This window comes from Sinohyriopsis cumingii, chromosome 15 (genome assembly GCF_028554795.1).
Source record: "Sinohyriopsis cumingii isolate HCF-2022 chromosome 15, ASM2855479v2, whole genome shotgun sequence".
In the NCBI taxonomy this organism is placed as follows: domain Eukaryota; kingdom Metazoa; phylum Mollusca; class Bivalvia; order Unionida; family Unionidae; genus Sinohyriopsis; species Sinohyriopsis cumingii.
The window spans coordinates 14,646,991-14,665,583 of record NC_142975.1 but is presented as its reverse complement, the minus strand read 5'-3'; the positions used below and the strand labels follow the sequence as shown (position 1 = coordinate 14,665,583).

The window sequence follows — 18,593 nt, the reverse complement described above, 5'->3', positions numbered from 1 at the left end:
AAACTTAATTAAAAACAAAACGAGAAACCTTCACATGAAAACACAGAAATCGCGCCTGCTTGGAACATATTAACCATTGTCCAGGTCATTTACGATCTTTCGCTGAAAAGGCATTAGTAGTAGTACTAGTAGTGATAGAAGGATTACTATTTCGCACTACAAAAGAAATGTTGCCCTTTTATGTTAGTATATACGAAATTGGATGCAAGAGATTAGCCAGTATGCAAATAAGAATCCAGCATAAAAGATGTGCTTTAGGTTAACTTTATTCCCAAAACAAACTACATTCAATTTTATAAAAAAATTAACATTAAAAAATAAACTTCTAGGTGTCTGCCTGAAATAAAAATGATCAACTTTAACATAATGCACATATTGAAAATGGTGCACGCGTAGCTCTACGGAACATCGAGAAAGAAATGCTTACTGATTGGTCTTATTAAACAGAAGAAACATATCATCTAAAGAGGCTTTGTGATAAAGCAGATATTTCTGACAAAAGTTCTCTTCCTTACGGATGTCCAGGCTGGGTTTCTCACCTCGATTATAGTGAATAATGTTCGCGTTATCTGGAACAGTTATGACGTCATCATAAGCAGAAAGCCAACGTCCGAGAGACGTTCCTCCATAGTTTGTGTCCACCAGTTCCGATTTTTCACATTCGGACTCTTTTGCCGAGCAGATTCTCCTTTGAGAAATCCTCATCACAAGGTCAATTCCAAGAACAACAAACATTTCATCAATTCGCACGATACCTTTTTGGTGCTGCCAGCCATAATACAATTTTGTATGCTTTAACTCGTTTAACCTTGCAATCATTTCCTTCGTGCAGAGAAACACATCATCGTCCATTTTGGCCACAATAGTGGGCTCATGATTGTGTTCGGCGACATACTTGAACCAGCCGTACAATTTTTCACCGAATTTAACCGCATATCCCGAATACGACGAATTCAAAAATACGATATCCTTTTCTCTGTCATGTTCAGCTTGGGTCTCTTGGGTGGGTCTGTCCAGAACGAATTTATACTCAACAGCTAAGGGTAGATCTTGTTTCAGTGCGGATAGCCATGTTTGTCTTTGAGCATCACGTAATTCCCTATTTCCTGCAGCAGACAAAATGCCAATTATGAATTTAGGAGCCCCATGGGAAACTTCTTTCCATGCACCAGATAAAGGTTTTGTTTGAATAGAAGTTCTTGTCATAAAATATGGAGAGAAAACAACTATACATGATATAAGAATCAAATTTGCTGAAATAATAAGCACAACGTTTCTACGTGCCATACCCGTGTGAATTCTATATTGAAGGTAGACATTGTGATGTTTTTCATACTGGTGAGAAACCACTGTATGGCACGCCTTCCATTCATACTCAGTGAAGCATTATTTAGTAATATATATCTTTACGATTCAGTACACTATTGTTCATGTACCCCAAAGCAATTACTTTTAAGAAACGTTAAACCTGTAAAATCGTATATATGTTAATGCACCCGAATGAATTAAATTAGTAAGCAATACCACTATATGGTCCTACAAAAGGACTATATATCACTAGTTCATAAATAGTGCATACCAGGGGTTACAAACTCAAACCACCCTGAGGGCCGCCTGAGGGCACTTTCGATGGCCCAAGGGCCGCACCAACTTTGTATCTCTTATGACACCTTGTGACGTCAGTCGTTTGCGAGTCACAATATACGGCATGGCAGGCTGAATGCGGTCCGCGGGCCTTGTGTTTGAGACCCCATGTGTATATACATTTAAATTTACCTTAGCACGTGATTTAAATATTGAGTACCACATTCTTATACACTGTACTATACAAACCCACACACAAACCGGTTATTTATTATTTTCCACACGTCTAGGGTAGACTCGAGTCACGTAGAATTTAGCCAGAAGAGCACGTCGTGATGGAATCCAATACTGCAGCACAAGGCGTGGGACCAAGATGGCTGCCAACTATTGCAGTTACTCCTGCACCAGCCTTAAGGGCCGTTAAGGCATTGGGGAAAAAAAGCTTCAAATTGGAGTTGGCAAGCTGAGGCAAAAAGAAATACGTTAGTTTTAACCTGGGATATAAACACTGAGGAAGAGGATCTGAATACCGAGAGACTGGGAGACTATGATAACGTTATAAATAATAGCAATTGGATACGTAGGGAGAGGAGGAAAGCTGCTCAAGCCAGGGCGGCCAAACACTCTAATACGCCAGCTAGTAATTTTAGCAATACACCGAGACATACAGACCAGATACCCCCCCCCCCCGCAATGTTCATAACACTAATATCTACCAGACCATTACTCGGCATAATTTGAAGGACGTGGAAGCACAGACGGACATTACCATTTCGGAGGCCACCATAGCCAATGCGCAGGCCAAAGCCATGGCCGAAAGAGAGGTCAAGGCAGAATCTGAGGCACCAATACAGGATAAACAAGGCACAGACGAAGAAGTTGAATATGAAGGTGATAATTCTGAGGATGAAGAGACAGAAGAGCTTGTACAGCGCTACACACAGCTAGAAATAGAGGAAACTCTATACAACCGGACAAAAGCTGAAAACTATTCCAGCGCTGTGAAGTATATGGCGTGGAGACCCTTGAGGACTAGGAAACCCAGACCACAGCAATGGCAATTGGAGCTGCGCATCCTTACCGAATTTTACGACATGGCGTACAATGAGTGCCCTTTTACCATTGAGTTTTTAGGCAATATGTGAGGGAACATACATAGAACCACTCACTGCGCCGGAGATACAAGAAGAATACCGCCGGAAAACACTCATGCTGCCGACTTAGCATCCCTTCTTAGGGCTAACTTATGAAAATTGCCTTTACAATTTGTGGTTCATATTTGGCCTGGAATACAATAATAATAATAAGTAAATTTATAACTTTTTTGCTTGACTCTAATTACAATTGTGGCTTACACAGAATTGGTTAGAGGGAATCGCAATAATTAAACAACTGGGGCAATTTGATATATAGTGGGTCTTGGCGTTTCAGGCACGTTCCTATTGGCTTATTTTTAACGTATCCATCCGAGTCCCTTTCGTCTTTTTTATCTCGGACATTTCAAAAAACGAATGTGTGGGTCGATTCCCACTCGTCATGACGTCATCATAGTCGTGACCAATCACGACTGACGTCTCAAACTCCTGCGGTAGACACCTGGAATAAAAGCATGAGTGTGTGTTGGATCTATTCCCTCTGGGTCCTACTAAATACTGCTAAGCCTGACAAAGCCCGACAAAGCCTGACAAAGCCACACAAAGCCTGGCAAAGCCACGAAAAGCACCACAAAGCCATGACAAGTCAAATTAAAAATGTGTATTTATATTGTTAATGATATTGATGAATAAATTAACCAAGCCGAAAGATTAGTTTTCAACATATTTATGCAGAATTAAATGACCGAAAATTGGGCGACAAAGTTCGAAATCGAATAATGACAATGTAATAACAAAGTCTGATAAAATCATATGTAAACTGTTTATTTACTCTTTAAACTGTTCATTTATCTTATTACATGTATCGAAAGAAAATGCAGTTTTTTAATATATCCTAATTACATAAAGCCGGACAAAGTCATACAAAGCCTGACAACTCCTATCAAAGCCTCACAAAACCTGACAGTCATACAAGTCGTTTTAGAGAAGTGTATTTATGTTGTAAATTATGCTGACGAATAAATTATCCAAACTGAAGGATTAGTTTTCAACATAAATTATGCCGATTTAAATAACCGAATAAAATTTGGCAGCAAAGTTCGAATTCGAATAATGACAAAATCGAATGTAAAATGTGTATTATTTGATAAATTGATTGATTATTTGAAATTCGAACTTATTCGCCCAATTTTCGGTCATTTAAATCTGCATAAATATGTTGAAAACTAGTCTTTCGGCTACGTTAATTGATTCATCAATATAATGAACAATATAAACACTCTTTTTTAATCTTACTTTGCATGGCTTTGTGTGGCTTTGTATGGCTTTGTCAGGTTTTATTTGGGTTTTGTGTGGCTTTATGAGGCTTTGTGTGGCTTTGTCGGGCTTTGTCAGGCTTAACAGTATTTAGTAGGACCGATTCCCACTCATGATAACCTTACATACAGGTCAAATTGGACTTTATTGTCCATTGACCTGTCGGCTAAATTTATCAGCACTCGTTGAGTGCATTAAAGCGTGGGGGATGAGGGTCTCTTTCCTGCTCACACGTTCAATTAAATAGCCTGCTTTGCAGGCATAAACCTGTTGCACATACCCGCATGGGCCAAAGTGACATTAATTTAAGTATGATGATGATGATGGGTAGACTTGAATTTGCCATCATCTATGCCGAATCTTAAGGTTTGTATGCCCGTTTTAGCCACTGCATAATGCATTTTAGCCATATGGCATTTTTGAAGTTTCCAAAGCATTCACATTCATTTTGTAATGGACTTCTTAAAAATGCAGTCTTAAAGTTGAGGTAACTTGCCTATAACATCCGATACACGCATACTATAGTGTGAAATAGGTAGGTATATGTGTTTCCATGTACATGTATAGGGGTTGTTTCCATGTACAGGTATGTGTTTCCATGTACATGTATAGGGGTTGTTTCCATGTACATGCATATGTGTTTCCATGTACAGGTATATATGTTTCCATATACAGGTATATTTGTTTCCATGTACAGGTATATGTGTTTCCATGTACAGATATATGTGTTTCCATGTACATGTATAGGGGTTGTTTCCATGTACATGTATATGTGTTTCCATGTACAGGTATATATGTTTCCATGTATATGTATAGGGGTTGTTTCCATGTACATGTATATGTGTTTCCATGTACATGAATAGGGGTTGTTTCCATGTACAGGTATATGTGTTTCCATGTACATGTATAGGGGTTGTTTCCATGTACATGCATATGTGTTTCCATGTACAGTTATATATGTTTCCATATACAGGTATATTTGTTTTCATGTACAGGTATATGTGTTTCCATGTACAGATATATGTGTTTCCATGTACATGTATAGGGGTTGTTTCCATGTACATGTATAGGGGTTGTTTCCATGTACAGGTATATGTGTTTCCATGTACATGTATAGGGGTTGTTTCCATGTACATGTATATGTGTTTCCATGTACAGGTATATGTGTTTTCATGTACAGGTATATGTGTTTCCATGTACAGGTATAGGGGTTGTTTTACATTATCTTTATCTTTGAATGAAGTTTTCGAATTAAAACAAAACATTTGTTGTTCTAGGACAATTTATTAAATATTTTTACCTAGTAGCTATTGCAACCATCAAACGAACTAATTATGATGTATAGTTTCTTATGTGCTTATTTAAAGTCACATAGCTATCATTCATCGTGTAATGACCACATTAGATAAATAAACCATAACTTTTTGTATAGTTTACATAAAATAATTCGAAGCGCGAACGAGTATTTGCCAAGGATAGGAAAATAAAGATATAAAATGGTTTAAATATTATGTCAGAGAAGCAAAGAAAACTGATCGATTGATTGATTGTGGTTTAACGGCGCACCAGTACTGTAAGGCTATTTAGCGCCATAAAAAAGGTTATATGTAAGATTATTTGTAGTTTATAAAAGGTTTCTTATTGACCAGCGATAATAAAATCAATTTAAAACAGCAATGAGCTGGTGAAGATAATATATGACGATGAACCGGGAGTGTAAATGGTATATGCCAATGAATAATTAGATAGAAGAGGCTACTTAGTATGAACGGCAGTATATATTATGTTACGTAAAAATACTCAGTGATATTAAATTAAAGTTATATTTAAGAACAGATGTTTACTTCTTTCAAGGAAATGTAAGATGCAAGACACGTTTACTGTATCAAAATGTTCCTTCATACGATGAACATTGTAGTAACAACAATCGCGTGTAAAGTGGTAATCTAATCACTCTGTCATGAAGAAGAAAAAAAAAACATTGACTAGTTCATTGCAAGAAATGCAGCAGGTGGGTTGTCGCCTTTTAGGATGTAGGAGAGGGTTATTTGAGCATGACCAATTTAAATTCTTGCAATGACTACCTAGTCCCTACTGATGGGTCTCTACGAAGGAGCCCAGTCGCCTAGAGTTGGTTTGATCGCACGGAGATTTTATTCACTGCATCATTCCATGATGCCTGCGACTATGTTAAAATTTTTGACACTGGATTTAACATCAGTGTATGGCATTTTAAAATTAGGTGGTTCTTAGGACAGGGCCTTTTTAACAGCTCGGTCTGCCTTTTCATTAATACCGACATGGCTAGGCAGCCAACGATATAATATATATTGTCGGAGGTACACAGTTCTGCATGTTTTAGGAGAATATCAGTCAGTAATCGATTTTCCAACTTCTTACTGTATACTGACCGAAATACTGATAGTAAATCGGAGAAGATGATGGAGTTTAAACTCTCTTTGCTTTTGACATATTTCAGGGTAAGGCTTATTTAAAGGAATTTAGGTTTATGCTGACACTGAACTAGTGTTTTATTCAATATTTTTTCATACTTATTTGGTCAGAATAATATATGAAGAGAAATATTCTCTTTACCATTGACATATCTAGTATTCGGCACAAATATGCGTGCAACTCCAAACACTTTGTCCACTATTTAAAAATAAAACAATTGTTTATAAAATTCCTATCTATGACAAACACTCAGCATCTTGGTTTAAAGTTTCAATATCTAGTCCAGAATGGTCCAACTACTGGACCGGCATCATTTGTGTGGCCCACGCTAATACAAAAAGTCAGTCCTATAATTATAGTATAATTACTCTAATATATATAGAGTGTGTGGCCAACAAACTTGACATTTTTGGTCCATGTGGCCTACCCTGATCTAGACTAAACCAAAAATCACAAGTATGAAATTCTGAGCTCTGACTGTTGATATATAAGGTTGGCATTTAAGTAATCTGGTATTCAAAGCATGTATTGATGCAGTCGTTTGGCTAATCTAACATGAAGTTTTTATGGGAGCATGACCTTGCTATTGATCTGCACGCACAGCTCCGTGCTTGAAATCACCTAAATTTATACAGTAGGAAATACAATTAGTAATGACACACGTACATGAATATATAGATGTACTCTTTGACTATTTGTGCAGGTAATTTTATTTGACAACCTTGCATTGTTGTACAAAATATGTAAAAGTGTTAAATGTATTTCGATGTACCATGGACCTTCTCAAAATGTGTCACAGACTGTGTTTCCACACAATAACTTATTCTGTTTTCAGTATCTTCAGTTATCATATTTTATGGATGGCATAATTACGGCTGTTATTTTTATGGGTTGAACGCTATTTTCAAGGCATGATAGGCTATACATGGCAGCCAGTATATCTGGTGGAGGATGAACCGAGGAAGAACCACCTACCCATCGGCAAACTACTAGCAGGCTTTCTTAGATACCCACGTTGGGAGAGCTCGAGACTAGAAATTACACGGACAGAGGTGAGATGTCAGTGAACTGTAAAGGCGATGGCCTTAGACCACTCACCCCCCACCCACCCCAGACATACTTGGGGTCAGGAAGAACCCTATCAATTTGAGGTTAAAGGTCAAGGATCACAGTGTCAATGTAGAACATTGTTTTCCACGCAGTAACATCGATTATACTTCAAGAATGGGAAGTCAGCACTGCTCCAGCCCCTGCACGTTCTCCTCTCACTCTGTTGGGAACAGGGACACATCGCCCAGGACATACGTGACGCTAACATCGTCACTTTGTACAAGAACTAAGGAGACCGTAGCGATTGCAACAACTACTGGGGCATCTCTCTCCTCAGCATCGCCGGAAAGGCTAGCCTCCTGCGTCTATACAGAGTCTCAGTATGGCTTACGAGCCGGCCGGTCAACTGTAGACATGATCTTCTCACTAAGCCATTTACAGGAGAAGTGTCGTAATCAGCAGATGCCCCTCTACATCGCCTTCATAAACCTGACGAAGGTATTTGACCTGGTCAGTCGGAGCGGACTCTTCAGGCTCCTGCAGAAGATCGGCTGTCCCCCACGATTGCTCGCGGTCGTCACTTCGTTCCACGAGAACATGCACAGCACAGTGTGCTTCAATGGCACAACATCGGAGGCCTTTCCAGTTAGCAGCGGAGTGAAGCAGGGCTGAGTCCTTGCGCCAACACTCTTTGTCATCTTCTTCTCCATGCTTCTCCAGTACGCATTCAAGGACTTCAGCGAGGGAGTGTACATCTATACCAGGGTTGACGGCAAGCTGTTCAGCATCGCTCGTCTCCGTGCTAAGACTAAAGTCACAGAGGTCCTCATCCGTGAATTGCTCTTCGCCGACGATGCAGCCTTGACATCACACACGGAATATGGACTGCAGCAACTGGTATGCCGCCTCTTCCACGCCTGTAAGGAGTTTGGTCTGATCATCAGTTTGAAGAAAACTAACGTCATGGCACACGACGCAGACTCCCCTCCCTCTGTCGCTATCGGCGGATACAACTCGGAAGATGTTGAGAACTTCACATACCTCTGGTCCACCATCTCCAGCTCACTCTCCATTGATTCTGAGGTGAACGGCAGGATTTCCAAGGCAGCAGAAGTGATGGCCAGACTGAATCAGAGGATCTGGAACAACCACAACCTCACTGAGAAGGCCAACCTGAGCGTCTACCAAGCCTGCGTGCTCAGCACACTCCACGACAGCAGCGAGACATAGACCATCTGTGCAAGACACAAGAGGAAACTCAACCGCTTCCACCTTAGATGCCTTCAGTGCATTCTGCACATCCAGTGGCAGGACAAAGTACCCAACACAGAGGTTCTGGAACGCGCCAACATGAACAACATGTTCTCCATTCTCAACGAGTAGCGTCTTCGCTTGCTCGGCTATGTCAAGAGAATGGACCCAGGCCGCATTTCCAAGGACCTGCTATACGGGTAGCTAGCAGAAGGCGCACGACCGACAGGACGGCCACGTCTGCGTTAGAAAGATGTCAGCAAGAAGGACATGAAGACGAGCAACATCAACGTCAACGACTGGGAGAGCTGTGTTAACGACCGCTCCACCTGGCACATAGCTGTAAGATAGGGCGTTCAAAAAGTCAAGAAAGACAGGAACATAAAAAGAACCAGGAAGAAGGCGAAACAACAACTTACTCTGGAGCTACACCATCGTCTTCCGTAGACGGATGGATGCCAAGAAGAAGATATCAACTAAACTGTGTGGATGACATGTACTAGGGGTAAGAAAGAAACCTCTTGATTTAAGGGCAAATGTGTGGAAGGTCAAGGTCGCTGTGCCTGAGAGAAGAAAAATGGTTGCTGAAAACTTAGTGGATAGCTTGTGCTTGGAGTAGGAAAGAAACCTGTTTAACCCAGTTTTATTTGATTTACTTGTCAAATGCAATTGCAAACATATGATTTTGGGGAATTCGGTAGAAAGCATAAGCTTATTAGCACTGTCTCCCAAACAGTAACAAAAAAAAAAGCTTACAAAAGTGATCTTGATGCCGGTACAAACGGTTATATAGAAAATATGCATACACTTACGTACAATGCATAACGATGAATAAGAACTAAATAATTGCGATTCAAAAGGTTGTGAGTTCAGTCTATTAATAAAATCTCTTCGTCTTCCACAGTTAACATAAGTTGCCAAATAATAATATTTCAATCTTAAGAGCGAAAGGGAGTGTGTACAGGATTTGATCTCTGATTTAAATATTTGGAACAGTCTAGAAGAAAGTGTTTTCCAGCCACAATTTCACCATAGGAGCAATACTTACAATTAGTATTTGTGTATAAATCGTGATTTAAATCACTACATTTTGTTCTTAACCTAACATGCATGATCTGAGACATTTTATCACCAGCGTAGTAGTAACGTGAAGTTTTTTTTTTTTTTTTTTTTTTTTTTTTATAATTGCGGTTCAAATAGGCTTTAAAATTATATATTGAAGGGTTGTTTCTTAATTCATCGGGTAACAAGTTCTATATTCGAATTGTAGATGGTATAAATGAATTATAAAACAAGTCCGTTCTACACATTGGAGGTCTCATGTTCTGTAAATAAATGTCGAATCAAATCTTGAAGATATGTGGGAGCTAGTCCGTGGTAAATTTTAAATAATTGAAGCAGTTAATGCTTGTAACGGCGAGAGTTTAGTCTTCCCCAGTTAGTTTCATGGTACACTTGTGAAGGAGATGCACCTTTGGTTGCACCCGTTATTATTTTCAACGCCTCAACATTTTATTTTCTATGAATTCTTTATCATACATAGTAGAATTGTCCAAATGTGATTGGCGTAGTCAGAAGTTGGAAAAATACAAGATCTGTACATTTTCTTCCAATGATAACCGATCTAGTTTGAATTTGAGACTTATTAAACAATTTAATTTCTCCCAGGCTTTGTCGGAAATGTATTTAATATGTGCATGCCAAGTGGCATCATTAGTTAATATTATGCCCAAATGTTTGTGCTGAGTAACCTCTTGCAGGTTTGTTTCGGCTTTACATAATATCCAATGGTGGATCTGGTTCCGTTTTCGAGTTATTTGCATTGTTTCAGTCTCATCTAAATTAAAAGTAATTAGCCAACGTCTGGACCATTCATGAATCTTTTGAATATCAGTGTTTAAGATTTCACCAGTTGCTATCTGATTTTCAACTATTATATATAATAATGTATCATCATCAAATAGTCTAATTGATGATTATATATTCTCTACAATACCAATGATGAAATTTACAACTAACGGGGTACCAAAATGGAACCTTGGCGTTTCTGGTGTTAATGCATCAAACATCTGAGGATTTCGAATTTTTAATAACTCGTTGTTTTCTTGACAGTAAATAACTTTCAAACCATAACTAATTTCCATGAAAATCAATACTTTTTTAATTTTGAGAACAAGCCTTTGTGCCAACTCTGTTGAACCTCTTGCTAATATGGAACAAAAACTGTCCTTGTCTCCTTTCCTTGGTTTTGCGGAACAAATTGTATTGTAAATGCCAGTTAAATGATGTGTTGTCTAGTTACCCTGTCAATAACATGACTGATGATGTGAAACTATATCGTGCTAAACCATGTAATTAAGTATTTATATACAAATCCTCAAATACTTTAGATAAAGTACGTAGCAATAAAAACTGTTGATTTTGGAATCGAAAGGTCAAAGTCACTGTAATTGAAAAAAATAAAAACGTTTTCCGCACATTACATTAGTTCAACATCACATATCTGGATCAAGGTTTTTGTAAGAAAGGTCAAAGATCACGATCACCATGACATAAAGACCGCTCCGGTGGCCTAGTGGTTAGAGCGTCCGCCTCGGATGCGGGAGGTCGTTGATTCGATCCCCGGCCGAGTCATACCAAAGACTTACAAAAATGGCACTAACAGCTGCCTCACTTAGCGCTCAGCATTAAGAGGTTAGTATTAGGACTGGTTAGCCGGGTGTCAGGATAATGTGACTGGGTGGGACATCATGCTACATGTCTGCGGGATGATGCCCCAGTGCTAGACATCACTATAAACTGCCACACTGCAGACGTCATAGCCATATGACTGAACAGTTGTTAAACCTACGTTAAAAATCCCGATATCACACACACATACACACAAACACACACATTTGTTTGAAAGCCAGAAGATATGGACTCAAGATACAGAGATTGTTAAATTGCCATCAGAATTGCAAGAAAAGGTGCTGTAATGAAAACTTAATTTAAAAACAAAACGAGAAACCTTCACATGCAAACACAGAAATCGCGCCTGCTTGGAACATATTAACCACTGTCCAGGTCATTTACGATCTTTCGCTGAAAAGGCATTAGTAGTAGTACTAGTAGTGATAGAAGGATTACTATTTCGCACTACAAAAGAAATGTTGCCCTTTTATGTTAGTATATACGAAATTGGATGCAAGAGATTAGCCAGTATGCAAATAAGAATCCAGCATAAAAGATGTGCTTTAGGTTAGCTTTATTCCCAAAACAAACTACATTCAATTTTATAAAAAAGTTAACATTAAAAAATAAACTTCTAGGTGTCTGCCTGAAATAAAAATGATCAACTTTAACATAATGCACATATTGAAAATGGTGCACGCGTAGCTCTACGGAACATCGAGAAAGAAATGCTTACTGACTGGTCTTCTTAAACAGAAGAAACATGTCATCGACAGAGGCTTTGTGAAAAAGCAGATATTTCTGACAAAAGTTATCTTCCTTACGGATGTCCAGGATGGGTTTCTGACGTCGATGATAGTGAATAATATTCGCGTTATCTGGAACAGTTATGACGTCATCATAAGCAGAAAGCCAACGTCCGAGAGACGTTCCTCCATAGTTTGTGTCCACCAGTTCCGATTTTTCACATTCGGACTCTTTTGCCGAGCAGATTCTCCTTTGAGAAATCCTCATCACAAGGTCAATTCCAAGAACAACAAACATTTCATCAATTCGCACGATACCTTTTTGGTGCTGCCAGCCATAATACAATCTTGTATGTTTTAACTCGTTTAATCTTGCAATCATTTCCTTCGTGCAGAGAAACACATCATCGTCCATTTTGGCCACAATAGTGGCCTCATGATTGTGTTCGGCGACATACTTGAACCAGCCGTACAATTTTTCACCGAATTTAACCGCATATCCCGAATACGACGAATTCAAAAATACGATATCCTTTTCTCTGTCATGTTCAGCTTGGGTCTCTTGGGTGGGTCTGTCCAGAACGAATTTATACTCAACAGCTAAGGGTAGATCTTGTTTCAGTGCGGATAGCCATGTCTGTCTTTGAGCATCACGTAATTCCCTATTTCCTGCAGCAGACAAAATGCCAATTATGAATTTAGGAGCCCCATGGGAAACTTCTTTCCATGCACCAGATAAAGGTTTTGTTTGAATAGAAGTTCTTGTCATAAAATATGGAGAGAAAACAACTATACATGATATAAAAATCAAATTAGTTGCAATAATAAGCACAACTGTTCTACGTGCCATACTCGTGTGAATAGTATATTGAAGGTAGATATTGTGATGTTTTGTCATGCTGGTGAGAAACCTCTGTATGGCACGCCTTCCGCTGACACTCAGTGAAGCATTTTTTATAATATATTTCTTTACGATTCAGTACACCATTGTTAATGTACCCCGAAGCAAATACTTTTCAGAAACGGTAAACCTGTAAAATTGTATATATATATTAATGTACCCCGAAGGAATTAAATTAATAAGCATTAACACTGTATGTTCCTACAAAAGGACTATATATCACTAGTTCATAAATAGTGCATACTAGGGGTTACAAACTCAAACGACCTTGATGACCGCATGAGGGCACTTTCGATGGCCCAAGGGCCGCACCAGTTTCGTTATCTCTCATGACACCTTGTTACATCAGTCATTTGCGAGTCACAATATACGGTATGGCGGGCCGCATGCGGCCCGCGGCCATTGTGTTTGAGACCCCATTTGAAAAATCATTTAAATTTACCTGAGCACGTAATTTAAATATTGAGCGCCACATTCTTATACAATGTACCATTCAAACTCACACACAAATCAGTACACACAAACCAGTTACTTTTTTTTCCCACACGTTTATGGTAGACTCGAGTCACGTAGAATCTAGCCAGAAGAGCACTTCGTAATGGAACTCAATGCTGGAGCACAAGGAGTGGCACCAAGATGGCTGCCAACTATTGCAGTTATTCCTGCACCAGCCTTAAGGACCGTTAAGGCACTGGGGGAAAAAAGCTTCAAATTGGAGTTGGCAGGCTGAGGCAAAAAGAAATAGACTTGTTTTAACCTGGGATATAAACACTGAGGAAGAGGATCTGAGTACCGAGAGACTGGGAGACTATGGTAACGTTATAAATAATAACAATAGGATACGTAGGGAGAGGAGGAAAGCTGCTCAAGCCAGGGCGGCCAAACACTCTAATACGCCAGCTAGTAATTTTAGCAATACACCGAAACACCCAGACCAGATACAGACCCCCCCCCCCCAATGTTCAAAACATCAACATCCACCAGACCATTACTCGGCAGAATTTGAAGGACGTGGAAACACAGACGCACATTACCATTTCGGAGGCCACCATAGCCAATGAGCAGGCCAAAGCCATGGCCGAAATAGAGGTCAAGGCAGAATCTGAGGCACCAATACAGGATAAACAAGGCACAGACGAAGAAGCTGAATATGAAGGTGATAATTCTGAGGATGAAGAGACAGAAGAGCTTGTGCAGCGCTACACACAGCTAGAAATAGAGGGAACTCTATACAACCGGACAAAAGCTGAAAACTATGCCAGCGCTGTGAAGTATATGGCGTGGAGACCCTTGAGGACAAAGAAACCCAGACCACAGCAATGGCAATTGGAGCTGCGCATCCTTACCGAATATTACGACAAGGCGTACCATGAGTGCCCTCTTAGCACCCTCATTGAAACTGCCATTGAGGTTTTAGGCAATATGTGAGGGAACATATATAGAACCACTCACTGCGGCAGAGATACGAGAAGAAGAAGACCGCCGGAAAATCTTCATGCTGCCGACTTAACATCCCTTCTTAGGGCTAACTTATCAAAATTGCCTTTACAATTTGTGGTTCATATTTGGCTAAAACCAACATACTGATATGATTTTTGGGTTCCGTTAGAAATGTCTCAAATTACTCCTAATATTGACTTAAGAAATCGTTTTAAGTCACTATGACTTATTTGGGATATAATCTAAAAATAATTTATGTATACATTCTTGAAAAAGCCGTGTGATTGTTTCTTTTCTGAAAAACTGTAAATCCAATGTTAGAAAAAGAAATCCGTGACACATTGCAGTGCCAAAATAGGATAAAATTAAGATACCTGAATTGTACAAGCTCAAGCTTTTATTTCATCCAAAGATTTACTGATGGAAGAAAAAAAATTCGTTCTTAGAGTGTAAACTTTTGAATAAAATGACTTGACAAACGGAACAGTTCTCGTAATTATGGTGACTACTGATTACAATTTTGGATAGGTATCTTCAAACGGGAACATATTCCATTAGGGTATAAATCAAAACTACAATGAGAGAGAGAGAGAGAATGTATTTCCTACTTTAAAAATATCACGACACGTACGTTTGTTTTTATTGTATATTTTCCTTATGAAAGTTTTAAACAAACATTCCACTTACACAAGATAAGATAAGAATTCTTTATTTCATACTACATAGTCCATACATCAAAATTAAAATAATGATATAAAGTAAAATCATTGAAAACATAAAAGAACATATAGAACATAACATAATCACATCCATAGAAAAAATACACCATTAAAAAAATATCACAAGAGTGAACTGAAGACGGATGTGATTACAAAGTGACCACAGAATAGTACATCCAAAACAAGTCGTGATATATTTCGTAATATGACTAACATAGTTTCCATGAGTCCCCCATGGCGTGATCGTTTGTGTGTTAGTTTTATTGTTTGTGAAGTGACTAGTGGTCAGGTACAGAAAAACGCGTCTGATAACAACTGAAACTAATTTGAGGCAAAGGCGGTGGAAAATATCGGTTAGCCAATGAAGTCACTTACAATGTGTAACACATTGCTTGGTTGTAAATTCAGGACAAGTAGTGTAGCGGCCAGCCGCAGAATAAGAAAAAACACGTCCGATCTTGTCACTGTGCGAAAAGCTACTGAAGTCAATTCGAAGCGAACGCGGTAAGAAAACAAGTAAAGCCAATGAAAGTGTTTATGATGAGTGATGCATTTTTTTTTCTAAGGTAGTGTGGCAAAATAATGCCAACGCAAGAGCGTTGTTACCATTGCAGTGCAGAAAGATTGGAATGTAAACTTACAATCCCTTTGTTGCGTATTGTACCATTTATTATTGCCACATCAAATATTAAATGGCCACAGTACTGGTTCGCGTTTTGAAACTAAGAATCGTTTTGAATCTCACTCAAAAATTTTGACAAGCACACTCACATCAACGGAGACAGAAGTGTTACAGTACCGGGTGTCAGTTTTTGTTACATTTTTCCCCCTTCAAACTAGTGAATTTGGGGTTTGTATGAAGTAAATAAACTAAAGTACAGTGAACCTCAAGGATGATAACCCAAGGGGACGTCCATTAATTATGTCAACAATTTTTAGGCAATGTTTTACCCCCCCCCCTTGTCAACAACTGTCAAACTTTCAGTAACCCCCCTAATAAAATTTTACCCCCCCCCAAAAAAAAACTAACAATATTTTATACGGCTGGCTTTGATGCTAAAAATAGAATTATGGAAATTAAAAGGTCTACAAATAAATTTTAATACATTTTTTTTTACTTGTTTAACAGATTTTAAATTGACTATAACACTTTGAAATCATGAAAAAATCGAGAGTTTATATTCTAGCTTCTGTCATCTTCCCATGGGGAAGCCAAATGTTCCTCAATTGTTATAATGGGCATAGTGGCTGATTCATTAATTTCTTGTGGAACCGACACACCCGACAAGTCAACATCATCGTCATCTAACTATTCTGCGCTTAACATCTCTCCATGAGCAATAATTGCCATCAGCTCTCTCTGTCTTTTGGCAGCCACTCGTATTGGCCGAATTCTTTGCGGTTGAGGAGCATGTGGTAATTGCCTAGGCCCAAGATCGCGTTTTCGGTGCTGTTGAACATGCTTCTTCAAAAATTAACATTGTTTGACGTCAATTTATCTTGAACTCCCCTCTCCCCCATGTCAACAATTGTCAAACTTCTTCAAAGCCCCTCCCCCTATTTTGTTGACATAATTAATGGACGACCCCCAAGCTGTCTGTCCATTGATTCATGTATTTACATCAGAAGACATATGATCTCTAAAACACAAAGATATAAGGCAAGCATGATTAGAACAAACACAAAGACAGCAAACTGTAGTAACAAAGGTATGTTTTCCTTCACGTCCGCGTAACTTAAAGTTTCAGTCCCCTTGCAAGACAAACTTGGTATTATAACTCTTATAATTTGATTAATTGCAGAGGTGGCTAACACATCACTGGTGTGTTTTGTCCAATAGTGAAACTGGACATGATTTGGAATAAGTACGGGCTGGCGTTTTGGGGAGTACATGACATCCATGGCTGGCTTTCCGAGTACCTTTCCTCCTTTACCACGCTCGGACAACGTACACGTGGCAGTATGTGGAACGATTTCCACCTGCCACAAGACCAGGTGTCCTAATGTGACGTCATCGCTGCCGACCAATCGTAGCGGGCGTCACATACTGCTTGGGTTGACACCTGGGGCATTTCAATCCAACTCAGAAACATGAGTGTGTGGTGTGACTATTCCCACTCATGTTTATTAGCCTTTCAGTTAGGTTGTTAAGGACTAGTTAGTCCTACACCTGAGTGGCTAAATTAAAAAGTACTCTGTGAGTACATAAAAGCCTGGGGGATGAGGCTCCTTTTCCTTCCCCCAGGAGTAATTAAAAATCACGCAGTGCGTGAATAAACAAGTGGTACATGTTCAAAAGAACGAAAGCCACTATAATCCAACTAACCAACCAACAAACTTGGTACCTTTTGTAGAGCTTGAATTAAAAAAGCTGAACAAACTTAAGCACTTTGCTATAGATATTTTCTTTCTCAGCAACAGACTAAACAACATAAATACCGTTACAATAATAAACAGTCTTACATCTTCTATTTAAAAAAAAGAAATACATCAAAGAATAGAATTAAAGATTAACGATGACTAACCAACAAAAGCAAATTTAACAAAGGCAATGACATGTGTAGAAATGCCTCTCACTTTGAGAAGGTATTTGGATGTAATCTGCCATGCACCAACAACTTGAAAAAATGTATAAACAGAGAGAAACCTTAATTCAAAATTTAATTTTGTTCCAAATTGCTTGTGTCTTTAGGGAACATACCTAAGCACTAATAAAGGGTGGAACAGAGAAGCTTTGATATTTCTGAAAAAATGAGGGGATATTCCTACAGTTCTTAACCAGCTATATATGCTGGGACGGGTCTTTGAGATATCCACAAATAAAGAAGTACAGATTTATGGCCACGTTACAAGTGTGTGCGTGTTTTGGAAAATGGTAAAAATTGGATACACAATTTTCTCGTGACACTTATAAAGTGAAGAGTCTGTACAACTGTCAGAAGCCAAAGTCATATAACTTTTGTATGGTTTGTAAAGATTTACACTTTAAAAAAGTGAAGTATCACAAGTTATTATCACATACAGAAATGGAACATAGGGGCTTGACAGTTGTTGTTTAGACACTTCCGCTCAACTTCACAACTTACTTGCTCTGTCTCATATTTTGATCTTAAGGAAAGATCACCTTTGTGCAGCAACAGTGGTAACAGCAGGAGGAGACGCCGTCGCTACTGTCGAAAAAGGGTAGTTCTTTTAAAAATGAGTTTAGTATTTTTAAAAAACAATATCAGATGAAGAAAAACGTGTGTTAAAACAGGGTTGGTAGAATTGTAGTCAGCGACAAAGTAGAAGTGACTGAGAGAAGGAGACATCGTTGTCGAGTAGCGTAGTTTTCTGGAGTACGTACGTGCCCCAGCGACACAGT

General features: G+C 38.9%; 3 protein-coding genes across 3 annotated transcripts; all 3 read right to left on the bottom strand.

Annotated features, from left to right (window-relative positions):
• Nucleotides 1-423: 423 nt before the first annotated feature.
• Nucleotides 424-1,206, bottom strand: LOC149781296 (uncharacterized). Its single transcript, XM_089934694.1, has one exon. It carries the CDS (start codon nucleotides 1,204-1,206, stop codon nucleotides 424-426), a length of 783 nt encoding a protein of 260 aa, XP_089790820.1.
• An 8,846-nt stretch (nucleotides 1,207-10,052) lies between these two features.
• Nucleotides 10,053-10,573, bottom strand: LOC149781295 (uncharacterized). Its single transcript, XM_089934693.1, has 2 exons — nucleotides 10,352-10,573; nucleotides 10,053-10,148 (listed from the first exon to the last, which is right to left on the bottom strand). Exons 1-2 carry the CDS (start codon nucleotides 10,571-10,573, stop codon nucleotides 10,053-10,055), a joined length of 318 nt encoding a protein of 105 aa, XP_089790819.1.
• Nucleotides 10,574-12,155: 1,582 nt separating this feature from the next.
• On the bottom strand, nucleotides 12,156-12,938 carry LOC149781294 (uncharacterized). Its single transcript, XM_089934692.1, has one exon. It carries the CDS (start codon nucleotides 12,936-12,938, stop codon nucleotides 12,156-12,158), a length of 783 nt encoding a protein of 260 aa, XP_089790818.1.
• Between the last annotated feature and the right edge of the window lie 5,655 nt (nucleotides 12,939-18,593).

Bases quoted from the DNA above. Each gene is read 5' to 3' on its own strand.
- LOC149781295 (XM_089934693.1), bottom strand. From the start codon at position 10,573: ATGCAAATAACTCGAAAACGGAACCAGATCCACCATTGGATATTATGT. The intron at 10,149-10,351 runs GTACAGATCTTG...AAGCATTAACTG, and splicing joins GGTTATCATTGGAAGAAAAT to CTTCAATTATTTAAAATTTA.
- LOC149781296 (XM_089934694.1), bottom strand. From the start codon at position 1,206: ATGACAAGAACTTCTATTCAAACAAAACCTTTATCTGGTGCATGGAAA.
- LOC149781294 (XM_089934692.1), bottom strand. From the start codon at position 12,938: ATGACAAGAACTTCTATTCAAACAAAACCTTTATCTGGTGCATGGAAA.